This window comes from Ictidomys tridecemlineatus, chromosome 2, assembly GCF_052094955.1.
Source record: "Ictidomys tridecemlineatus isolate mIctTri1 chromosome 2, mIctTri1.hap1, whole genome shotgun sequence".
NCBI classification, from domain to species: domain Eukaryota; kingdom Metazoa; phylum Chordata; class Mammalia; order Rodentia; family Sciuridae; genus Ictidomys; species Ictidomys tridecemlineatus.
In genome coordinates this window covers 217,265,617-217,287,592 of record NC_135478.1, presented here as the reverse complement: position 1 = coordinate 217,287,592, position 21,976 = coordinate 217,265,617, and the positions used below count along the sequence as shown (strand labels likewise).

The following is a 21,976-nucleotide window of genomic DNA, read 5'->3' as shown; positions in this document are numbered from 1 at the left end:
ACTTTGTTTGAGATGCCCTGGAAGACTTATGTACTGGATTCTGGGGACTGGGGAAGGCATCCTGGAACAGAAGATGCCTACTCTGAGTGCTGGAGGATGAGTGAGGGGAAGGGAGGGACTGTGAGGCAGATCTGGGGAGAGGAGCTGTTTTCTCTGGGACTGCCCCAGTGAGGAGGGAACTGGCACAGTGAGGCATGTGGGGCAGAGGAGGGGGAAGAAGGAGAAATGGGTGGGCAGAGGCTTCTTCTTTTTTTAAAATACTTTTTAGTTATACATGGACACAATATCTTTGTTTTGTTTATTCATTTTTATATGGTGCTAAGGATCAAGCCCAGTACCTTATATGTGCAAAGCAAGAGCTCTGCCACTGAGCCACAACCTCAGCATACCCCCACCCCCAGGCAGAGGCTTCTTTTTTTTTTTTAATATTTATTTTTTAGTTATTGGCAGACACAACATCTTTGTTTTTTATGTGGTGCTGAGGATCGAACCCAGGCCTCATGCATGCCAGGCGAGCTCGCAACCACTTGAGCCACATCCCTAGCCCCAGGCAGAGGTTTCTTGATGCATTCTGTATGCTGAGGAGTGTGTGGCATTGTGTTTGGAGAGGGAACATTAATATTTGGGAGAGGTCAAGTTGTCTGTAGTGTGAACAGTAAATTAGAAGAAGGTGACCAGTAAATGACCAGTTATGTAGGCCTTTTCTGCTTGGGTGGGCAGGTTGGCTCAGAACACCCTGCCAGCATATGAGAGCTGAGACCTGAACCCAGATACAATGTGGCTGTCCTGCCAGGATTTCTGCTCTTGGTTTAGTCCCTTACCAGATGACCAGCTGGGGGAAACCACCATGAATCGGGCATCTACCATGTATGTGCAGGCATCATATTGGTCCTTTCGTATTTCCTATTTATTCCTCACAAGAACCCTGTGATGTAGGTGGCATTATTCCCATCTTAGGGATTACAAAACAAAATACCAGAGCTGACTAGTGGCTGGCGCAAAGTCAGGCAGCTTGTAAGTGGCAGAATGGATTTCAGGGTCCAGCCCTTTGGCATTTTCCCTTGGGGCTTTCATCCCCATATGGGGGGGCCCTTGCTGATAGTAGCTTTGGTTCCATAGCCCTTTGAGTTATTCCAACAGCTTGTGAAATGTAATACCTGTGAATTGAGTAGATGGGCCCCTGGTGGTCTCTGGCCTGGTTCCCATTCTCAGGGATTTGGAATGTAGAGGAGAAGGAGCAGTTGATTGAAGTTCAAGTAGCAGGTTTGCCAACAACCCACTTCAACAAAGGTGCTGTGGATCCTGTGTGATTGGGGCCAGCTGTTGAACTTCTCGTGAGTCTGTCGGCTCCCTTGAGAAATGAAGGAGTGGTATTTGGCTTTCTCTAGATGCTTTGACCCCCAGAGCCTCTCTTATCCTAAATTATAGAAAGGAGAGCTGGGAGAGACTGGGGCCTGGTAGAGGAAAGTGGGTGAGGCTCTGGGTTGAGTGTAGATGGGTTGGGAGTCATCAGGAGGCTGCCATTGGTTCAACATAAAATGCTGCTTCATACTGCTATGAGGTCTTTGGCTCTTCCCAATGGAGGAGCTGCTTCTAAGCAATCTGTTTTCTGCCTGGTTCCCATTTTAGCCAAGGGCATGTACTGGCAATCCTCATATTGAATGAGGGATGGTTTCATATCTGTGGTCCATGTGAGTGATGGAATCACACCTTGGCTTCAAGGTCCCTTATCACATTACCTGGTGGGTAGGGAGGTGTGTGGTGGGAGACTTTCCTAGATTTATGTCTTTTTCTCTGTCAACAGATCTGCCTACATTACAACAAAGGAGATGGACCCTTTGGCTCTTGTTCCTTTCAGAAGCAATGTGTCAAACTCCATATCTGCCAGTACTTTTTACAGGGGGAGTGCAAGTTTGGTGATAGCTGTAAGAGATCCCATAATTTCTGTCATTCGGAGAATCTGGAGAAATTGGAGAAGTTGGGCATGAGCTCTGACCTGGTGAACAGGCTACCTTCCATTTACAGAAATGCATATGATATCAAAAATAAGAGCTCAGCCCCCAACAAAGGGCACCCTCTTCCTGCAGGCCCTCAGGGGACTTCTGGTAAGGTTGGTGGCAAGTGCTACAGGCCCTGGGATGTGGGTCTTTGAGTGCTTGCCATTTTCTGGACTGTGTCTTGGGCTCTGCTTATACCTTGGGGTGTGTGAGACATGTCTCCCCTCAGAGCATATAATCAGACCCATTGGTTGAGCTGTAGAGTAGCTATATTTTCATAGGTTACTTCCTAAAATACCAGGTGAGTGCTTGGACTACTTATCTGATTTTTCTGATCAAAAATTGTTTTTGCTGTATCTGTTTTTTCTTTCTATTTTCTTCACTTATGTTTTGTTAATCTCATATAACTTTAGGAAGCTCAGAAATACGCATATTTTGCTTTAAATGAATGTTTAAGAGTTTTCATTGTATTATTACCTTGCTAGAAAGGGAGGGAGGATAAACTTCTGAGTAAGGTCAGGTCCCAAGGGCAGTCACCACACTGGGGAAGAGAGGGAGGTACCTTCTGGGCCTGGATTTTTTCAAAAAATCCAGGACTTATAATGAGAAAAGGGAAGATGAATAACAAAATGATAAGTGATACTAAGCAGGGAGATGTCACAAATGAATTTTATATGTTTATTTAGTGGTAAGTAGGTAGTGGTAAATGTAATAAATACTCACTGGAGTGGTTCTAGAAAAAGTAAACTCTGAAAGCACTTCCATACCCTTTTTATATTAAGAACCTTGTAATTAACATTAATTTAAAAAGTTTCATTTGGAGGTGTAAACTTTCCATATATTTTCCTTTTCTTGATTTTTTAATACCCAGTTCTAAGAGTTCATTAATAAGTATTTGTTATATAGAAGCAAACCTTGTTTATAGAAAGTAACCCTCCATTTGTCTTTTCTTAGTGACTTGGGTGGACAGCCAAGTGACTGGGGTGTACTTGGTTTGTTAAGTAGTTGTGGTCTTGAACTCCTGGCTTCTCACTGAAAAGCAGAGTGCCTACCTGGGTGTCTGGTGTGCTTTCACCCCTAACAGGATGGTTTTGTCAGTTTTCCTAGTCTGTTTCTGTTTTGTGCAGAGAAATGAATGAATTCTCTTTTTTCTCCTTTGTACTTTAACTACTGTAACCCTACATTGCTGGAAAGTGACATATCTTTGTGGTGTTTCTTTGTAGAAAGAAGAGACAGTTCAGGTTCTGTGTCCCCAAACACTCCTACACGGGAGGAGAGTGATCAGATCTGCTTGTACCATATTCGGAAAAGTTGTAGCTTTCAAGGTAAGCTGGAGGAGGGCCTTTCTTCCCTCTCTTGGGAGGGGTAACTGCTTCTTTGTTCCTGGAGCTGTGCTCTGAGGTATCCATAGAGAGAGGAGGGGGCCCTGGCACTTTGACCAAACCAATTCTGAAACTGTTTTGTTGGGGGTGAGGATAGCAGGAATTCTTGGAATTTCTAAAATTGAAACTGTAGATGAGTTTTAGGAACATAACCATTTGGATCTATAGCAAATAAATGCCAAGTGTTGACCGTTGGTCAGCTTGGGATGGAGCCACAGACCTACTTGAGACAGAAATGCTTAGACCTTAGTGAAATCCAAGGTAAGTGTCACTTCTAAAGGATAACAATAGGCCTAGGGGAGTGCTAGAAACTGGAAGAGAGGAGACACTTGTGTTAATTCTTGGAGGATTAGTTAAGTTAGGTTGTTTTTTCTGTCTTGATCCAGTGTATCCCTTAGTCCCTCTTTTATCAAAAGTAGCAGTGTGTGTGTGATTTTCACTAAACCTTTGTTTTCTTCTTAACTGCTAACCTGGCCTTTGAAGCAAAATTTCTTCTCAAGTTCAGTGATTCCCCTTTAAAAGCAACCACCAAAACTTCTTGTTTCATTTTCAGTCTTTTAAAAGTTACCCAAGCGATTCATGAATACTTTCACTTTGTGAAAGAGTCAGATAATACAGAGTAAAGCAGGAAGTCCTTCTTCATCCCTCCCCAAAGGTAAACACTTGCTGTGTGGTCGTGATATTTGTTTTACATATTTTTAAACAGACGGGAGCTTGTGAAAACATCCTATTCAATCTGCATCTTTTCGTAATGGTGTGTTTGGAGATTTTTTTTTTCCATGTTAGCATGTGTAAGTCCACCTCATTTTTAAAGCAACTGTCTAGTATTCAATTAGTAATGTTCTGTTAAGCATGCAAGTATACATGTGTCTTTTCATGGATTGATTCCTAGCACTAGATCAAAGAGTGTGCTATATGTATATGTATATATTTATATTTTAAAATCAAATGAGATATAATTTATACTTGATATTCATCAATTTAAATTATATGCATCAATTTAAAATTCTGAGTTTTGATAAATGTATATGATACTTACAGAATATTTAGCACATGGAATAGTTACTTCATTCCAAAATGTCCCTTTATATTTAATCCTTACCCCATAATTCACCAACTCCAGAAATTCTTGATCTAATTTTTAACAATGTAGGTTAGATTTACCTTTTCTAGAATTTCATACAAATGGAATCATATAGTATGTATTTTATATTTTCTTGAGCCTGGCTTTTATCTTTCTTAGCATGTTCTTGGTATTAGCATGTTGTCAATATTAATAGTTTGTTCCTTTTTACTGCTGTGTAGTATTCCCTTGCATGGATTCACTGCAGTTTGCTTATCCATTCATATGTTGATGAACATTTGGGTAGTTGTCAATTTTTGACTTTTATAAAAAATAAAACTAAATATTCATGTATAATTTCTCATGTAAATGATTTTCATTTTTCTTGGCTAAAGACCTAGAAGTGGATTACTGGGTCATGAGGCATACTTAACCTTATAAGAAACTGTCAAATTGTCATCCAAAATGGATATAGTATTTTATATTCCCAACAGCAATATATATAAGTTCCAGTTGCCCCACATCTCTGCCAATGCTTGATATTGATAGCCTTAAATTTTAGCCTAGACGTGAACAATGGTGTCTCATTGTGGTTTTAATTTGAATTTCTCTGATGATTAGTAATGGTTAACATTTATTTTCACGTGCTTATTGGACAATTTTGTATCTTCTATGAAATAACGGTCAAATTTTTGTTTTATTAAAATAGTGAATATGTCACAAATCACACAATTAACCCATTTAGTATTTTTTTAGTTTAGTAACAGAATTGTGCAGCCATCATCACTGTCAGTATCAGGATGTTTTCATTGCCACTAAAGAAACCATGCCATTTGGTCATTCCTCATTCCTTCCCTGCACTCCCAGCTCTTGATAACTATAGATGTCTGTCTCTATGGATTTGCCTGGGTATTCACATAAACAGAATTGTACAATATTGATTTTTTTTTTAAAAGAGAGAGTGAGAGAGGATAGAGAGAGAAAGAGAATTTTTAATATTTATTTTTTAGTTCTCGGCGGACACAACATCTTTGTTGGTATGTGGTGCTGAGGATCGAACCCGGGTCGCACGCATACCAGGCGAGCGCGCTACTGCTTGAGCCACATCCCCAGCCCCCAATATTGATCTTTTGTGACTATTTTGCCATTTTTATTGAGTAATTTAATCTCTCATTATTGAGTTGGAAGAGTTTTTTAAATTATGTATGTTGAAAATTCATTCTCCCAGTCTCTTTATGTTCATTTTCTTTATATCTTTTCAAGAATAGATGTGTTTTTTTTTTTTTTTTTTTTTTTTTAAAGAGAGAGGAGAGAGAGAATTTTTTTAATATTTATTTTTTAGTTCTCGGCAGACACAACATCTTTGCTGGTATGTGGTGCTGAGGATCGAACCCGGGCCGCACGCATGCCAGGCGAGCGCGCTACCGCTTGAGCCACATCCCCAGCCCAAGAATAGATGTTTTAATATTAATGTCTATTTAATATATGTCCATTTGATGTTCATTTTAATACCTTTCTTTTTTGGTATTTTTGTAATCTAAAAATATTTGCCTATTCCAAGACAAATATTCTCCTGTGTTTGATTTTTTACTAGAAATTGCAAAGGTCTAACCATTATGTTTATGTGTGGCGGTTACCGCTTATCTCTGATGTTCCTTCCCTGGGAATTGCTTCTCCTGTGTGAACTTGCTGCCTCTCTCCACTATTTTCCCTCATGTGTTGGGTCATTCTTGGCTGACTGTCACATTGTACTTCACAGGCCCATGCGACTGTCTTCCTGGTTGATTCCAGGGGACTGATTGTGATTCCATCACAGAGGATTTGTCTCAGTGATGACAGGTAGAGGCTGCATGTCTTGCCATGGGGTGGGCTGCTGGCATGTAGGGACTTGAAGAGACTTAGTGACTGTCTCAGGTACTTTTTTCTTTGTGCAGCCCTGATATCCACACTTACCCATTCAACTTGGAAGCATATAGCAAGGTTGGGCAGCCCCAAGCAAGTCAAGTACGGGAGTCCCACTCCAGTGGGTCCCCTTATTTGCATTGTGATGGGCCTAAGAGTTTCATCTGCCCCTGAGTCTGTGAAGCCCCTGAGAGTCTTCTTCACTATGTGGAATCTTCTGCATATTTTGCTGAGTTTTTCCCCTCTTTTTGTGTTAGTTTGGTTCTGTCTGCTGCATTGCTTAGGAATTCTTCAAGAAATCTGTTTTTTTGATGGTACTTTTTATTGCTTTCCTGTGCTTTGGGGTTGGTTCTTCTATCTGGCCTGTTATTTTAAGGGACATAGGGAGGTGAATGTAGGTGCTTTGCCTGCGCAATTGATTTGATTTCTGTGACTCACCCTCTAGAAAGCCTAGACTCTGGAATACCCCAGTGAAACGGGGAATATTAGAAGGAGGGAAAGAAAGTAGAGAAAGGGGACAGAGGATCAGGGAAGATGAGGACAAGGGAAAGGGCCTGTGCCTTTACCTCTCTGCTAGAATGTTCACCAGCCATGTGGTTGCAGTGACATTCTCCATGTGCCTTCCAGCTATGAGCAGTGTGGCCTTCATGCTTGCTCCCTCGTCTACTGTTTGACCTCAGTGCTTTCCCCAGGCTCCTGGGTCTTTCTGGAGGAAACATCCATCTGGTGGGTCATGGCAAGGTACACCTTCCTGAGGGTGCCTTCTTGTGGGGAGTTTTTCTTTAGGCTGCCCAAGATTCACCTGGAACTTATAGAAATAGCCTCTCAATATTGGGGTGCTCTGGGGAGGCCTCTCTGCTCTTATCCCTGATCATTTCTTTAGTCTCCTTCAGGAAGGGAACAGGAACTCTTATGTGATCATGACCTCTGCACCATAGCCTGGCCTTATCACTCCTGACTTAGCCCTTTATTATTCGTTGTGTGCATTCCTTGTCAAGAGTCCAGGAGGTCACTTGGGCTGGTGTGAGCTGTCTATGCTCAAACTCTGGATGAGTTCAGGGATCTAAAGTGTCTCCTGTCATGTTTCCCTCTTTGTTGAGCTTAGAGGTGTCCTCATGTGAGTTCTAGCAGCTTGTCCCCTAAGCTCTCTCAGCCTAGTGCTCTTTTTTGCCCTGTCTGTCCAGCCCCAGGCCTGGTCTTTGATAAGCCCTCACAACATCCCTCTGCTCCTCCATGGTGCTTCCCCCACTGCAGTGTCCTTTAGCAGACTCTAGGAAAGAACTGGCATTGAAATGTGCCTGAAGGAATGCATATGATTTTAGAAACTTCTGATTTTTTTCAAGTGTCAAATTAGCCAAACTTCATTAGTGTTATTTTGAAATATGAATAAAAAATGTACAAAGACAGTAAGAAATAATTCTTTCTCACATCTGTTTTCCTTTGCACCCAGGCTCTAGCCATGATTACCCAGTCTTTAAATATCCATTTAGAAAGATGTCATCTGTGTACAAGTGTATGTCTATTCAGTCTTTCTTTTTTTTTTTTTTTGTGGTGCTGGGGATTGAACCCAGGGCCTTGTGCATGCAAGGCAAGCACTCTACCAACTGAGCTATAGTCCAGCCCTCTATTCAGTTTTATTCTTACACAGGTGCACTGGCAGACTTGTGCCTTTTTCACTTCACTGGATATTTAACTTTTTGGAATATGTAATATATTCTTGTGGTTCAAAATCAGAAGTGTACAAATATGACAAAACTTTCCTTATAACTTTGTTTCTAGTCACCCAGTTCTCCTCTGCAAGAAATAATATCTGCATATATGTGCATTTAGCCAGTATCTCCAATCTTTCCCCCTCATTTTCTGTCTGGAAGCATTCTGCACCTTTCTACCTTACAGCATGTATCTTGGCAATAGGTCTGTGTCAGAGTGCAGGGAGCCTCCTGATCCTTTCCTTTCTCCCTGTCTTCTCCAGCCATCCTCTGTAGCTGTCACAGAATCTCTCAGAGGCAGAGAGTGGGTGAAAGCTGTGTTCCAGTGGTGGGACTGGTTAGAGCAAAGTTTAGGCAGGCAGCATGACCTCAGAGAGACAAGGCAGAGATGTGGCTGCCTAGGAGCCCGGGGATGGTGGAGGGGAGGAACTTGAATATTGGTAAGGCAGAGCAGTGAGTGTGAGGGGAGATTGAGGGAGGGGTAAGTCTGTTGGCAGCCAGAAGATATCCTGGCAGCCAGAACTGCACTGCTGAGCCATAACCTGCCTCACATGTTGGGGTTGGAATGGGTTTATGGTAAAGATGAATCTGGCTTTGTCTCTGATCTCTGCCCGTCCACATGCCACATGTCTAGAGATATTGAGCACTCAGACAGCACCCCTTCAGGGACTCTTTTGTGGAGTCAGGGTCTTGCTGCCTTTCTTAGGCTGTCCTTAAACTTGAAACCCTTCCATCTGAGCCTCCCAAGTAGCTAGATTACTAGTACATCCACTATACCCAGCTTGTGATCAGCTTTTTCATAATCATGAAATGAAATTCATAGATGATGTAACCCACCAATGTACATATGTTTAAAAATCAATGAAAGGTCTTATTAAAATATACAAAGTATTTTAGTATCTAAATGTTCAGGTATGACTGCACTAAGAAAACAAAGACTTCCCACAACTTGGCAGAATATTCTCAGGTCAGCAAGCAGCACTATACCCATTGATAGCCACAGGGTGTGGCTAAGCCATGTATTGCCAGGTTGTCTTACCACTTTATGTTTCTATTTTAGATAAGTGCTATAGAGTTCATTTCCATTTGCCCTATCGATGGCAGTTCTTGGATGGAGGCAAATGGAAGGATTTGGACAAAATGGAGCTTATCGAAGAGGCATATAGCAATCCCAGGAAAGACAGGTAGGAAATGTGTCCTTTGTCTCTGCTTTGTGCCTGGACTTCTGTGTGTAGTGTTGGAAGTTTAGCTTAAATAGCAGTGTTTTGTTTTGATGGTTTTCACATGCACACACAAACCCCTCACATACTCTAAGCAGCCTGGTCTGGAGGTGGAAGCTGGGCTAGAAATTGGAAGTTCATGTTCATACTGGCAGTTTGGTGGCTCTATTCTCCCATCTTTCAGGGAGGAGTTGTAGGGAAAGGAGAAGATGGTACCATGACCAAATGAGTTCTCAATTATTTACTTCTGTAATTGATCACATGCATTAATTCAATTGTTAATGCAGAAAAGTGAGAGGTGATAGTTTGTGATGTTTTAGCCTTTTTTTGTGAAGTTATATAACTGAACTGCTTTTTTGTTTATTGTTTAGCATTTAACTTTTTTTATTTTTCTAAACTTGTCCAAGTGTTTTCATCCAGTTAATTCATAGTAAATGGGAAAGTACCAGACAGCTTTGTTTCCAAGTACTTAAAATTATTTGGATTAAACTCGCTAGAATATGGTGCCAGGAAGGGAAACTTAGCCTACCATTTGTGTAATTTGCGAATTGCTGTTGGTTAAGTATGTGAAACAAATTACTCTCCTTAGGAGGATTAAATGGTTCACATATCACCCATAATCTTTCTTTTTGAGGCAAAATTTATTCACAGTGATGTGCACAGATATTAAGCATGCACTTCAGTGAGTTCTGATAAATATACAATCACATAACCAAAACTGATTGAGACATAGGGCATTTCATCTCCTCAGAGGATCCTCATGTCCCTCCCAATCAACCTCACCCCTCTAGCCACTACTGTTCTGACTTCTTTATCATAGATTAGTTTTGCTAGTTCTTGAACCTCTTAAAAATGGAATCCTATGGTATGTACTGGAGTCTGGTGTCTTTCTCTGAGTGCTTTGAGACTTACCCATGTTGTGCCAGTCTCGGGTGCACAGGTGAGTTTCTGTGAGGTGGATATCCAGGAGGGGCTTTGCTAGGAAGTGGGCTGCATACACACTCAGCTCTGCCAGGTGATGCCAGACTGTTCTCCAAGATGATTGCACCACTTTCCATCCCCATTAGCAGTCTCTAGGGACTTATCTCCCTGACACCTGCGCTTTCCTGGTCTAGAGTGTAAATATGATCTTAGTTTGAATATCCCAGATTCCTAGTGAGGGAAGCTCATCTCCACATGTCCATTGGCCGTTTTTGCTTCCTCTGCTGTGAAATGTCTATCCTGTTTTGCTTGTTTTGGGGGATGGGGACAATTTTTTAAAAAATTCTATTTATTCATTTTGAGGAATTCACTACATTTCTGGATGCTAAATATGATGTAAATAAATAAATTCTTCAGATCAATTTATTGTATCCTTTTAAAATTAAAAAAGTTATTCTTTTTTAGATATACATGACAGTAGAGTATATTTTGACATTTATACATGGAGTATAACTTCCCATTCTTGTGGTTGTACATGATATGGAGTGACACTGGTCATTTGTTCATATATGAACATAAGAAAGTTATGTCTGATTCATTCTGCTGTTTTTTTCTTTTTAAATATTTTATTCATTTATTTTTTAGAGAGAGAGAATTTTAATATTTACTTTTTTAGTTTTCGGCGGACACAACATCTTTGTTTGTATGTGGTGCTGAAGATCGAACCCGGGCCGCACGCCAGGCGAGCGCGCTACCGCTTGAGGCACATCCCCAGCCCCTGCCGTTTTTTTTCTATCCTCCTTTCCCTTCATTCCCCTTTGTCTAACCCAATAAACTCATATTCTTCCCTCACTACCACTTATTGTGAGTTAGCATCTGCATATCAGAGAACATTTAGCCTTTGGTTTTTTGGGATTGGCTTATTTCACTTAGTCTCCAGTTTCATCCATTTATCTGCAAATGCCGTAATTTCTTTTTTTTTTTAATATTTACTTTTTAGGTGTAGATGGACACAACACAATGCCTTTAATTTTTTATGTGGTGCTGAGGATCGAACCCAGGTCCTGCCTTTGCTAGGTGAGCGCTCTACCGCTGAGCCACAATCCCAGCCCAAATGCCATAATTTCATTCTTCTTTATGGCTAATATTCCATTGTGTTTGTGTATGTGTGTGTATACACACACATACACACCATGTTTTCTTTACAATTTATGGTATCTTTTAATGCAAATATGTATTTATCCATATTTTACTTTGTGACTTTCTTTTTGGTATCTTAAGAAATCCTCCTAAGCTCAACATCATAAAGAAATTCTCCTGAGTTTTCTTGTCAAAGTCCTACTATTTTCAGTGTAGTACTATATTTAATCTCTCCCTTCATGTGGTAAAAGTTGAGCCCAGTTTCATTCTTATGCAAAAGAATTACCAGTTTTGCCAAAAACTACTTTAAAAAATATATCTAATCTTTTTGTTGTGATAAAGAATATACAACATAATTAAAATTTACCATCCTAACCATTTTAAGTATATTTCTCAGTGGCATTAAGTGCATTCACATTGTTGTGGCCATAATCATTGTCTATTTCCAGAAGTTAGTTTATTTTTAAACCCATAGAAAGCCAGATTTGGTAAAATGTTAACATATCTCAGCTCATTTTTAGATAGGGTGTCAAATTTCACTTTTTGAAAGAGTCCATTCTTTTTATCTGTCTTCAATACCATCTGTGTTGGCTCTGCATTCACACGTACACACTCGTCAGTGTCTGACCTGATCACTGTCCATCTCTATCATCACCACGCTGACTTTCTTGTTAGAACTCTCTGTATAGTATGTCCTGGCATCTGATAAAGCAAGCCCCCACCTCCTTTCTTCAAATTGTCTTGGTCCTTGGCATTTTGTTCCTTAAGAAATTTAAAAATTTCATCATCTTTCACAGAAAACTCCATTGTGTTTTTAAATTGAAATTGCATGGACTCTTGTCAGTTTCGAGAGAATTGACAGCTTTGTGTCATTGATACTTTCTATTTATGTACATGATGGCTTTCTGGGCTCTCAGCCTTGGTCTCTTCAAGTGTTGCTTCTCTGGATTTCTGATTAGACATATGTTGAGATTTCCTCACTTTTCTTTTATGTCTCCAAACTTCTCTTTTATTCTTTTTCTTTCACTGCTGCATCCGTGGGAATTTCTTCTCCTTAATTTTCCAGTTTACTAGTTCAGGCTCATTTGGAATGCAATGTACTCCATCTAATTCTACTATTATTTACTTCTAAACATTCTGACTTTTCCTTCAATTTACCTGGTCATATTTTTGCAATATCTTAATCCTTACTGAAACTTTCAATATTTAATTCATGTTTAAAAATACTTTATACATATTTGCATCTGAGAATGCTAGTTTGTAGTTCTTGGTGGTCTGACTGTATTTATTAACTAAATTTCTCATGCTGTCCTGTTTCCACATGTGTCTTGTTATTTGCTTTTAACCTTACATTTGATGAAGCTTATTGGTGGAAATTCTCTTGAGGCCTCAATTGAAGGTAAATTTCTCCAGAGAGGATTTGTGTTTGCTTCTTTGGGAACCACACCTTTAAAACTCACCTTTGCACAGAAATCTGAAACAGAGCCTAAATTCTGTGTGAGGTTTGAGTGGCTCAGGAGTTTGTGGGGGAGTTTTTTCCTCTTCCATCCAGATCCAGCATGAACACAGACAAATTTTCTTGCTGACTGCCTTGCCAAGGCAGGTTCCCTCCCCATGCCCTATTACTAAGGATGCATACTGTTTCAGGGTCCTGGGTTTATGCAGAAGTGTCTCTAAATTGAACCTTCTACCTTCCGTAGATGCTGTGTTTGTTTCCTCTTGTCCCCTTGACTGCTAAAACCAAGGCTCTTGGTCATTACTCACTGACACTGCCTGTGGACAGCTGCTGGCCTCAGCCCTCACTTACCTCTCTGGTTTTGTATCCCTCTCAGTCTTTGGGCAGTATGGTTTTGAAAAGGGAAACCTGTTCTGGTGGCTGAGCATGCTTCCCTTAAACCCTGCCTACCAGCTCTTTGCCTTGGGACATGTTTCTTAGCCTTCCTGAGTTTCTGTTTTCCCACCTGTGACATGGAGTTAATAGCCTCACTTGATAGGGTTATGAAACTTAACCTCCTAATGTATATAAAGTACTTAATATGGGGCTGGCTCACATGGTAACTAATCACTCAGTATATGTTAACTCTTGTTGCCTTCTGAGAATGTCTCTTTCTCAATTGCAAGCCATGCATTTTATTTTTTAACGAACCCAGACAGGTCCTCCTACAAGAGGCAATTCTCTGCCACTGCAGTCCTAGTGCATTTTGGAAAAAAAAAAAAATTTTTTTTTTGTTGTATTAGGAATTGAACCCAGAGCCCTTTAACACTGAGCTACATCCCCAACCCTTTTTATTTTTTATTTTGAGATGGGGTCTCCTGTCACTGAGGATTTTACTGAGTTGCTGAGGCTGTTCTTGATTTGTAATCCTCCTGCTTTAGCCTCCCAAGTTACACTACAGGCATGCACCATCACACCTGCAATGAAAAAGAACATCTTAACCAACTTTATCTGTGTTTTGTAGTGAGAGGAACTTTCATAACTAGTCTTCTAAATTGCTCTGATGATGATGATGATGATGATGATGATGATTATTTTGCATAGCAGACTTGAACTTAAAAGGCAGTTTTCCCATCTTTGGAAACACTTCTAAAAAATGTTCATGAGGGGCTGGGGCTCAATGGTAGAACATTCACCTAGCGTGTGTGAGGCCCTGGTTCTATTCTCAGCACCACATAAAAATAAATAAAATAAAGGTATTGTGTCCAACTACAACTTAAAAAATATTTTTAAAAAATGTGCATGAAACTTTAATATTTGTCATTACTGGCTGTATATCTCCTGGCAGGAAGCTGAGGGACCTGTTTGTTTGGCTGTGCAGTTTTCAGTCTGCCTCTTGTTTTCTTTGGCAGGATCCTGTGTGCTGAGTCGGCCAGTAGCTTTCACTTTGATACTCTGAACTTTGACACTATGAGGTTCGGCACCGCCCAGGCTCGTCGCCTTTCCACGGCCTCCTCAGTCACCAAACCCCCACACTTCATCCTCACCACTGAATGGGTTTGGTACTGGATCGATGAGTTTGGTTCTTGGCAGGAATATGGAAGACAAGTAAGTGTGAAGGAAAGAGAGTGAGTATTTTTTCCAGGGTGGAGGAGCCATTGAATACATGAGCATAAAGATTGCTAGGGAGCCTTGATAGAGTCAAGGATCCTCAGATCCCTGAATGACTCAATGGCATGGGGGGCATTAACTCGGTAAGGTAGGACAAGATAATTTGGATTTATTTGTACCAGTTTTGCATCTTTGACCAATTAGACATCCCTTGGCTCCTGAGGACTGAATGAGAAAAACTGAAGTGAGACCAACTTTTTTTTTTTTTTTAAGAGAGAGTGAGAGAGGAGAGAGAGAGAGAGAGAGAATTTTTAATATTTATTTTTTAGTTCTCGGCGGACACAACATCTTTGTTGGTATGTGGTGCTGAGGATCGAACCCAGGCCGCACGCATGCCAGGCGAGCGTGCTACCGCTTGAGCCACATCCCCAGCCCGAGACCAACTTTCTTGATTGGTTTTATTAAATGTGATAGACAAGTGCTTCTCCAGAGCTAGTTCCTGGGCATGAAGGTGTGTTCGTGTAGCTGCAGTATAAAGTTTAAAGCTTTTCAAATTGCTTTTCTTGCCTATTTCTGCGACTTTCCAGAAGATGGCCATATATTAAGAAAATTGATTCATATCAGAAATTGATTTGGGGTCTAGATCAAATTTCTCTCACTGTCAATTATTTGAAGGTGTTTATGATGAATGAGATTGAAGGGAGTCTCTCTCTGATTACTTGGAGAAGGGTAAAAATAGGGAGATAACCATTTATATAGGGATCCCTCTCCTCAATGAAAGTGAGCTGTGGAGCCTGATATCTATCTATTGTAATCTGGGCTGTAGGAGGCTATATTGAAGTTTTGGTTTCTTTTAAAAATATTTTTTTTAATTAAAAAAAATTATTTTTGGTACTAGGGATTGAACCCAGAGGCGCTTTACCAGTGAGCTACACCCCATCCCTTTTTTATTTTTTGTTTTGAGTCAGAGTTTCACTAAATTGCTTAGGGCCTAAGTTGCTGGGGCTGGCCTCAAACTTGTGATCCTCCTGCCTCAACCTCCTGAATCACTGGGATTACAGTTGTACACCATCATGTCCAGCTGGTTTCTTGTTATTAACTGCACTCAGAATGTTATTTTCTTTGGCCTCACTTGGAGATCAGCTGCAAGGGAGCAGGGAGTTTTCTCTTTTGCCACTGCTGATGCATTCCCTATGCCTGGATCGATGACTAGCAGGTTCTCCAGAAACGGACATTGGCCAATTAAAGGAGAATATATACTGCCCCTGTCTGTTGATCAGTTGGAGCTGGTCACTTACCAGTACACTCTTCATTTTCTCTTTAGCACCAGCCTCTCCTCAACTGTTGATCTGCATGCCTGTCTTTTCCCTCTGGCTACTTCTCCTCTCCAGCCTTCTGGGACTCATTACCTGTGTGGGAGCCTTGTTCAGACAGGTTTTCCAGAGTTGGTCAAGAGCATGAGGGGAATAGGCTGGGGCTGACTTGGAGGAGGGGGAAAGGACATTCTGTTGTTCATGCTCCATGAACTCTGCTTGCCTGCTAACAAGTAGGTTCCCCGGTGGCTTGTCAAACTGAGTTGTCATAACTCAGTGGGTCAGAGACCCTAATTCTCCCAACAACCTGCATTTGGAGGTTTTTTCTTCTATGTTCTTACTTCTTTACTGCACTGCATAAACTTGTTGAGGAGAGGTTAGGGTTCTGGGAATGATTAGGTTAGGTTCTGTATGTGGATGTTATTGACATATCCAGGTGCTAGTGGGGCATGGAAACAAAGGGGTGGACTTGGTGGGTTTTAGCTGCATGGTCGTCTTTTGTACCGTTAGCTCAACAGCCTCAGGACCATCTGTCTGTTTTTTCCTTATGCGTTTCTAGGGTAACTCCATATTAGGTTTCTTTTTCAGTTTTCTGCTAATTGCCAGGTCAAGCCAATTTTCCTCTTGATTATTAGAAAAGCTAGGTTTTTTTTTTCTGTCTGAACTCAGGAGATACCTCAAAATTTCAAGGCATAATCAGATACTTTCTGGTCCTGCCTCAAGATCTGTGGGAACCTGTTCTAATACCCCCAGATACTAAACTTGGGCCTCCTCAGTTTAAAGTTGGCTTCTTCTTCCAGATCCTGGAACTTAGGCACCACTCTAAGAACATAAGGAAGGTGGTTACTTCAAAAATTGTCTACCAGAGGCACTGGGGTTGTGGCTCAGTGGTAGAACGCTCACCTAGCATGTGCGAGGCACTGGTTTGATCCTCAGCACTACATAAAAATAAATAAATATAATAAAGGTATTGTGTCCAACTACAATTTTAAAAAAACTTGTCTGCCTAGTATACTCTCTGTTGATGGTCCTCTTGGAGCCAACTCATTTTCACTCCTCAGGCTCTGGCCTTGGCTCACATCTTTTTTGCTCCTTCACCCCCACCTAATCTTGATCATTTTCATGAAGTCCCTTTAGCTTCTGTTGCACTCCATGCAGACCTGTGTGGGACCTTGAGCACAATACATAGACATGTCTGATTGCTTTTGTTTCTCCCTCTTTTCTTGCTGGACTAAATTGCCCAGAGGCAGGGGCAGATCTTGTTTAATTTATTGTCTGTCCATAAAGCATAGAACCTGTGGCCTAGGAGGCTAGGAATAGGGGGAGTAGGAAAAGCTACAGGGACAGAGGGGGTTATAGGTTAGGTAACTTTAATTTTAATTATCAGAGTATTAACTATAATAAAAATAATGAAGCAGGAAGTGGTAGTGCATGCCTATAATCTCAGCAGCTTGAGAAGGGAGGTAGGAGGATCACAAGTTCAAAACCAGCCTCAGCATTTTAGTGAGTCCCTAAGCAACTTAGTGAGACCCTGTCTCAAAAAGTGCTGGGGATGTGTCTCAGTGGTTAAGTGCCCCTGGGTTCAGTTATTGGTTCAAAAATTATGACAATGATAAATGAGGACTTTTTCCAGGCATTGTGCTAAGTGCTCTTCAGGTATTACCCTGTGAGGGTAGTATAGTCTTATCATATAATTCGATGAGTATGCATGAGTATGATAATTATTCTTGCTATATATTTGAGATAATGGAGACTCAGAGTTTAAATAATTTATCAAGAAATGGAGTCTTCAAGTTTGGAAGTGAATTAGTTCATTTTATTTGGCTGTAATAAAATACCAGAGGTTGGGTACTTTAAAGAAAAAAGGTTTGTTTAACTTACAGAAAGCTGAAAGGTAGCTCCATTTATTCAGCTTCTAGTGAGTGCTCTCTTGGCTGGGTCACAACATGGTAGAGAAGCAGAAAGGGAACTAGCTATGTGCAAAAAGGACCAAGTATGTGGGGTGGCCTTGCTTTATAACAACCACTCTTAAGAGAACTCTATCCTAAAGACCAGCATCGAACCCTTCTGAAGGCAATGTCCCCAATGACCTAAGCATCTCCTCCCAAGCCCCACCTATTAAAGGTTCCACCCCTCTTAACATCACTACACTGGGGACCAATGCTCTGGAGCAGGAACCCTTGGGGAACAGACCACATCAATCCATAGCAGGGAGCCAGAATTCAAACTCAGTGCAACCCCAAACATTAGCTATCCTGGAGGTGATCATAGATGAGATGAGGGTTTGAAATGGATAACTGGAAAAATAGAAGAGTTTTCCAAGGGACCAGAAAAACAAAGCTTCATGGAGGAGGACAGAAGTTGGATTAAAGATGGTGGGAATGGAAGGAGCTGGAGAAGAGGCAGTATTGCTGGACTATTAGTCAAGCTGTGTTGGAGAATCCACTGTTGATGATTCACCGACATTTGAATGGCTGCGTCATCCTTTCTGAGGAACTACAACACTCTCTCTTCTGTTGCTCCCCTTCCTCTTACCCTGCTCAGCAGGACCTGTCTTACTGTCTTCCATTTACCGGGGAAACTTTCAGGAGAGTTGTGTTGCTTCCCTTCTGAGCATCCTTCCTTCCCCTGTCACACCCTGCTCCTTGGCACTCCCTCCTTCCTCATGATAGGACTGTCCTTGTGGGCATGGCTTGAAAGTGGTATGGATATACCACCATCTTTTCTCCTTATCATGGGTTCTTGCTTTCATAAGTTTCTGGCTTTCCCTTCATAGGGCACAGAGCACCCTGTGACCACCATTAGTAGCAGCGATGTGGAGAAAGCCTACCTGACATTCTGCGCCTCAGGGACCGATTCCCAGGCATCTACCCTGAAGTTCCAGGCTGGAAAACACAACTACGAATTAGACTTCAAAGGTAACCCCGCCCCCAGCAGAGCCTGGCTTGTGTGGGCACACAGTGCCTTTCACATGAACCTAGAACCTGAGCTGGCATAGGAAAGAAACAGAGGAGTACTCATCTAGAAGTGGAGGCAGATCCATCAGTGGATGGTGCTGGCACCACAGGGTTGAGATGTGTGTGGGAGATGTGAGGAGAAAGGACCTGAGGAGGGGCAGGAGCCAGAGTGTGGAGGTGCAGGCAAGGCACTAGCTGCAATGCAGCTGTCCTGAGGGCTGTGGTGCATCCCCAACAAGCCACCCATGGCTGTATTAGAATCCACCTCAACACTTCCTGGTAGGCAGTGCTGGTGTGCCTACTTTCTGGTAGGTCCCCCTGGCCTAGGCAGGATGCCAGCTAGGTTAAATATGTGGTAGAACAAGCTTTAATTAACAGTTCCTGAAACAGGGACCTGAATGGTTTGTCCCAGTTACTTTACTCAACAGAAGCAGGTCGAACACTTTGACCACTTTCTTCAGAGACTAGTTTGGAAATTTCTTTTCAAGTTTTAGTTTTGCTATAGCTCCTCTTATGCAATTTCCACATGAATATAGCAGTCCAGCTGTTTAGTTCAGTGTTGTTCATGTTCCACATTTTAGACTTGGAGTCCCGAGTGTTCAGCATTGTAAAGGGAATATTAGGGCCTTGCTTTCCACACAGTGTACTGTTTTTGCTATTTAAAAAAAAAATCTTTTTAGTTATAGATGGACACAATACCTTTATTTTGTTTTATTTTTTATGTGGTGCTGAGGCTTGAACCCAGTGCTTTTACACGTGCTAGGCAAGTGCTGTACCACTGAGCCACAACCCGAGTCCCTGCTTCTGCTATTTTTGTGGACCTTTGTTCTGTGTGGAGGGCAGCAGAGTGTTTCTGATGAACTATCTTAAGGCTGCTTGCTTTTGGCCAATTGGTTTTGTAGCACTTTGGTTTTGCTTAAGGCAGAGCCTATGCTGCTTAGGATACCCTTTCAGATAAGTCTCTTCTGCTCTCCAGTGGGATTAGCTCTGTTGGAGGATGCTGGTATAGGTGTGTGGTTTGCACTCCATGGCTGATAGACACAAGTATGTGGAAGGGCTCGGTGGGACTTTAGGACTGCCTTGTAGACTAGAGCTGTGCAGTTCACTTTTCTGCCTGCTGACAATACTTTGAAATAATTTTTTAAGTACCTAGAAAATATCAAACAGATACAACAAAAATGTCAGGTGCAACACAGTTCATTCTTCTGAACCTAGACCTCACTGCCGGGGATATAACAACTCTGAGGACAAGAGTGGAGAAGAGCATATGCAGGCAGTTAGAAAAAGCAACTATTGCAGCCTGGTATAAGTTCATTGGGTGGGCATAAGCCTGGTATAAGTTCTTTTTGGTAGGTAATAGCATCCACAAAAGAAGTTTGAGGTGGTTGGCTTTGCCCTCTACGAATAATGAAAGCAAGTCTCAGAACAAACTCTTGACATACACACAAACAGACATTTTTAAACTGTGTATTAGGAAGCAAGCGTATTTAAGATATACACACAACAGTCCAAGTCACTCCTTGTTCTGTAGGGTTAGGAAGACTCAGCTCAGTCCTTTTAGGGAGGCTTGTCATAGAGTCACTCAAGGCAAAAGCTAAGATTTCAGAGTCAGAATTCTGACATTCTGTTAGCTTAGCTAACTACAAACAGACAGAACTCCCCAAATCAGGGCTCATTTAGGGACATAGTCTAGTGTATCCTTTTCAAGGGCAAAGGTGGGAAAAGGCCTCACTTTATCCATGGAAGAAAGAGAAGGTATTGAATACATATTTAGTCAACCCACATTTCTTGAAAAACTTTTAATCTCATCAGTGAAAGCTCATTTAAAATTCATCACAAATGGTTAATAGGCCAATAAAAAAACTATTTAAGTGCACTAATGAGCAAAGCATCAATGGGAAGTTGAGTTGTAGGTATCATAAAGGATCATGGAAACTGCATATAGGTGGTGTACTCTGAATGATGATGGGTGGCCGTGGTGTAAAGGACATCCCTTGGGTTATTTATCAAGTATATGCTCAAGCTCAGTAAGGGAAATTCTACACATCTGTGATTTTAAATATTAGGGTGTTCTTAAAATGAAAACAAACTTGTTTTTGTACTGTAAGTGTGGAAAGTAGAATTTGACAGGATTTTTCTGCTAGGTGGGGATATATGCTCTAACTTCTAGGTATTCATTTTTTAAATCAAGCATTTATTGGTGTTGTAACTAAAGGCAGTAGTATTTCCTCTACCCCCATCTTCAGAATGAGTAGGAGATTCTTGAAGCTGAGGCAGCAAGAATTTTGTTTATTAAAAGATGATACACATGTAAAAAAGTTGATAAACACTGCTATAGAGTTAGCTTAATCAAACTAAAAAAAGTTGTAAGAGTAAAATTATTGTATTAACTCTAAATCCTACTAACTCAAGACATGGTAATTTGGTCTCAGGCTCGGTTGAAGCTATTTTATATTCAAGCTGGGAAAAATTGCTAAGCAAAATAATAGCTTAAACAAGATTGGAAGGAACAATTTAAAAGCACTCATGTATAATTGATACGTCAATTACTAATCATTCTTCTATTCATTAAACCCAGTCTCCCAAGGATACTTATTTTCTTTACAAATATTTGAAATGTATGAAACTACCTTATTTTTAAGCCTGGTTCAGGGCTTTACACATTTGGATTAGCTTTCCATCCCATTTAATTTGTGTTTATAAAACATTGATGTCCTCTCATTGGCTGTTTTTTTTTTTTTTCAGACTTTGTTCAGAAAAACCTAGTCTTTGGCACCATCAGAAAAGTTTGCCGCAGACCCATATATGTGTCTCCCCAGGATGTGAAGACAAAGCAAACCTGGTAGGTTGCACAGGGGCTCCTGCTTGATTGGCATGTGCTTTCAGTCAGGGTGCAAAAAGCACTATTGGTGTTGTGACTAAAGCTCTAGCACTCAAGCCAGCATTCAGATCCACTAGTTGGGGAGTCGTGAGCTGGGGTTAGAATTATCTTGTGAGTAGAATCGTCATCGCACGTAATGCCAGGACTACCTGTTGGGGTGTCCAAGCCAGGCTGGACTTGAAGGCAGCCCACCAGTTTGTCTTTTCAGTGTAACAATTGAGTTATAGACCTGAATTTTTAAAAATGTTGACACGATGAAATAATGATGGAATTAATAAAACCCATGTATTTTAGTCTTGAATATCAAGGAATACCGAATTACCAAAAACTGGCATTACAGTCACTAATGGGGCCAGTTTCATCTTCATTCAGGGTGGGTTTTTTAATGTCACAGAGTGGGTACCAGGAACCCTTAGGTGAATCCCTTTTCTTGGGAGTACAGTGG

General features: G+C 41.1%; 1 protein-coding gene across 4 annotated transcripts in view; it reads left to right on the top strand.

The window, feature by feature from the left end:
* The window catches only part of Parp12 (poly(ADP-ribose) polymerase family member 12), a 102,759-nt gene that overhangs the window by 5,722 nt on the left and 75,061 nt on the right, over positions 1-21,976 (top strand). For all 4 annotated transcript variants that reach the window (XM_078040633.1, XM_078040632.1, XM_078040634.1 and 1 more), the window contains exons 3-8: positions 1,805-2,105; positions 3,221-3,322; positions 9,114-9,237; positions 14,182-14,377; positions 18,470-18,611; positions 21,396-21,492. In XM_078040633.1, coding sequence (XP_077896759.1) covers positions 1,805-2,105; positions 3,221-3,322; positions 9,114-9,237; positions 14,182-14,377; positions 18,470-18,611; positions 21,396-21,492 — 962 coding nt within the window. The remainder of the gene's footprint in view (positions 1-1,804; positions 2,106-3,220; positions 3,323-9,113; positions 9,238-14,181; positions 14,378-18,469; positions 18,612-21,395; positions 21,493-21,976) is intronic.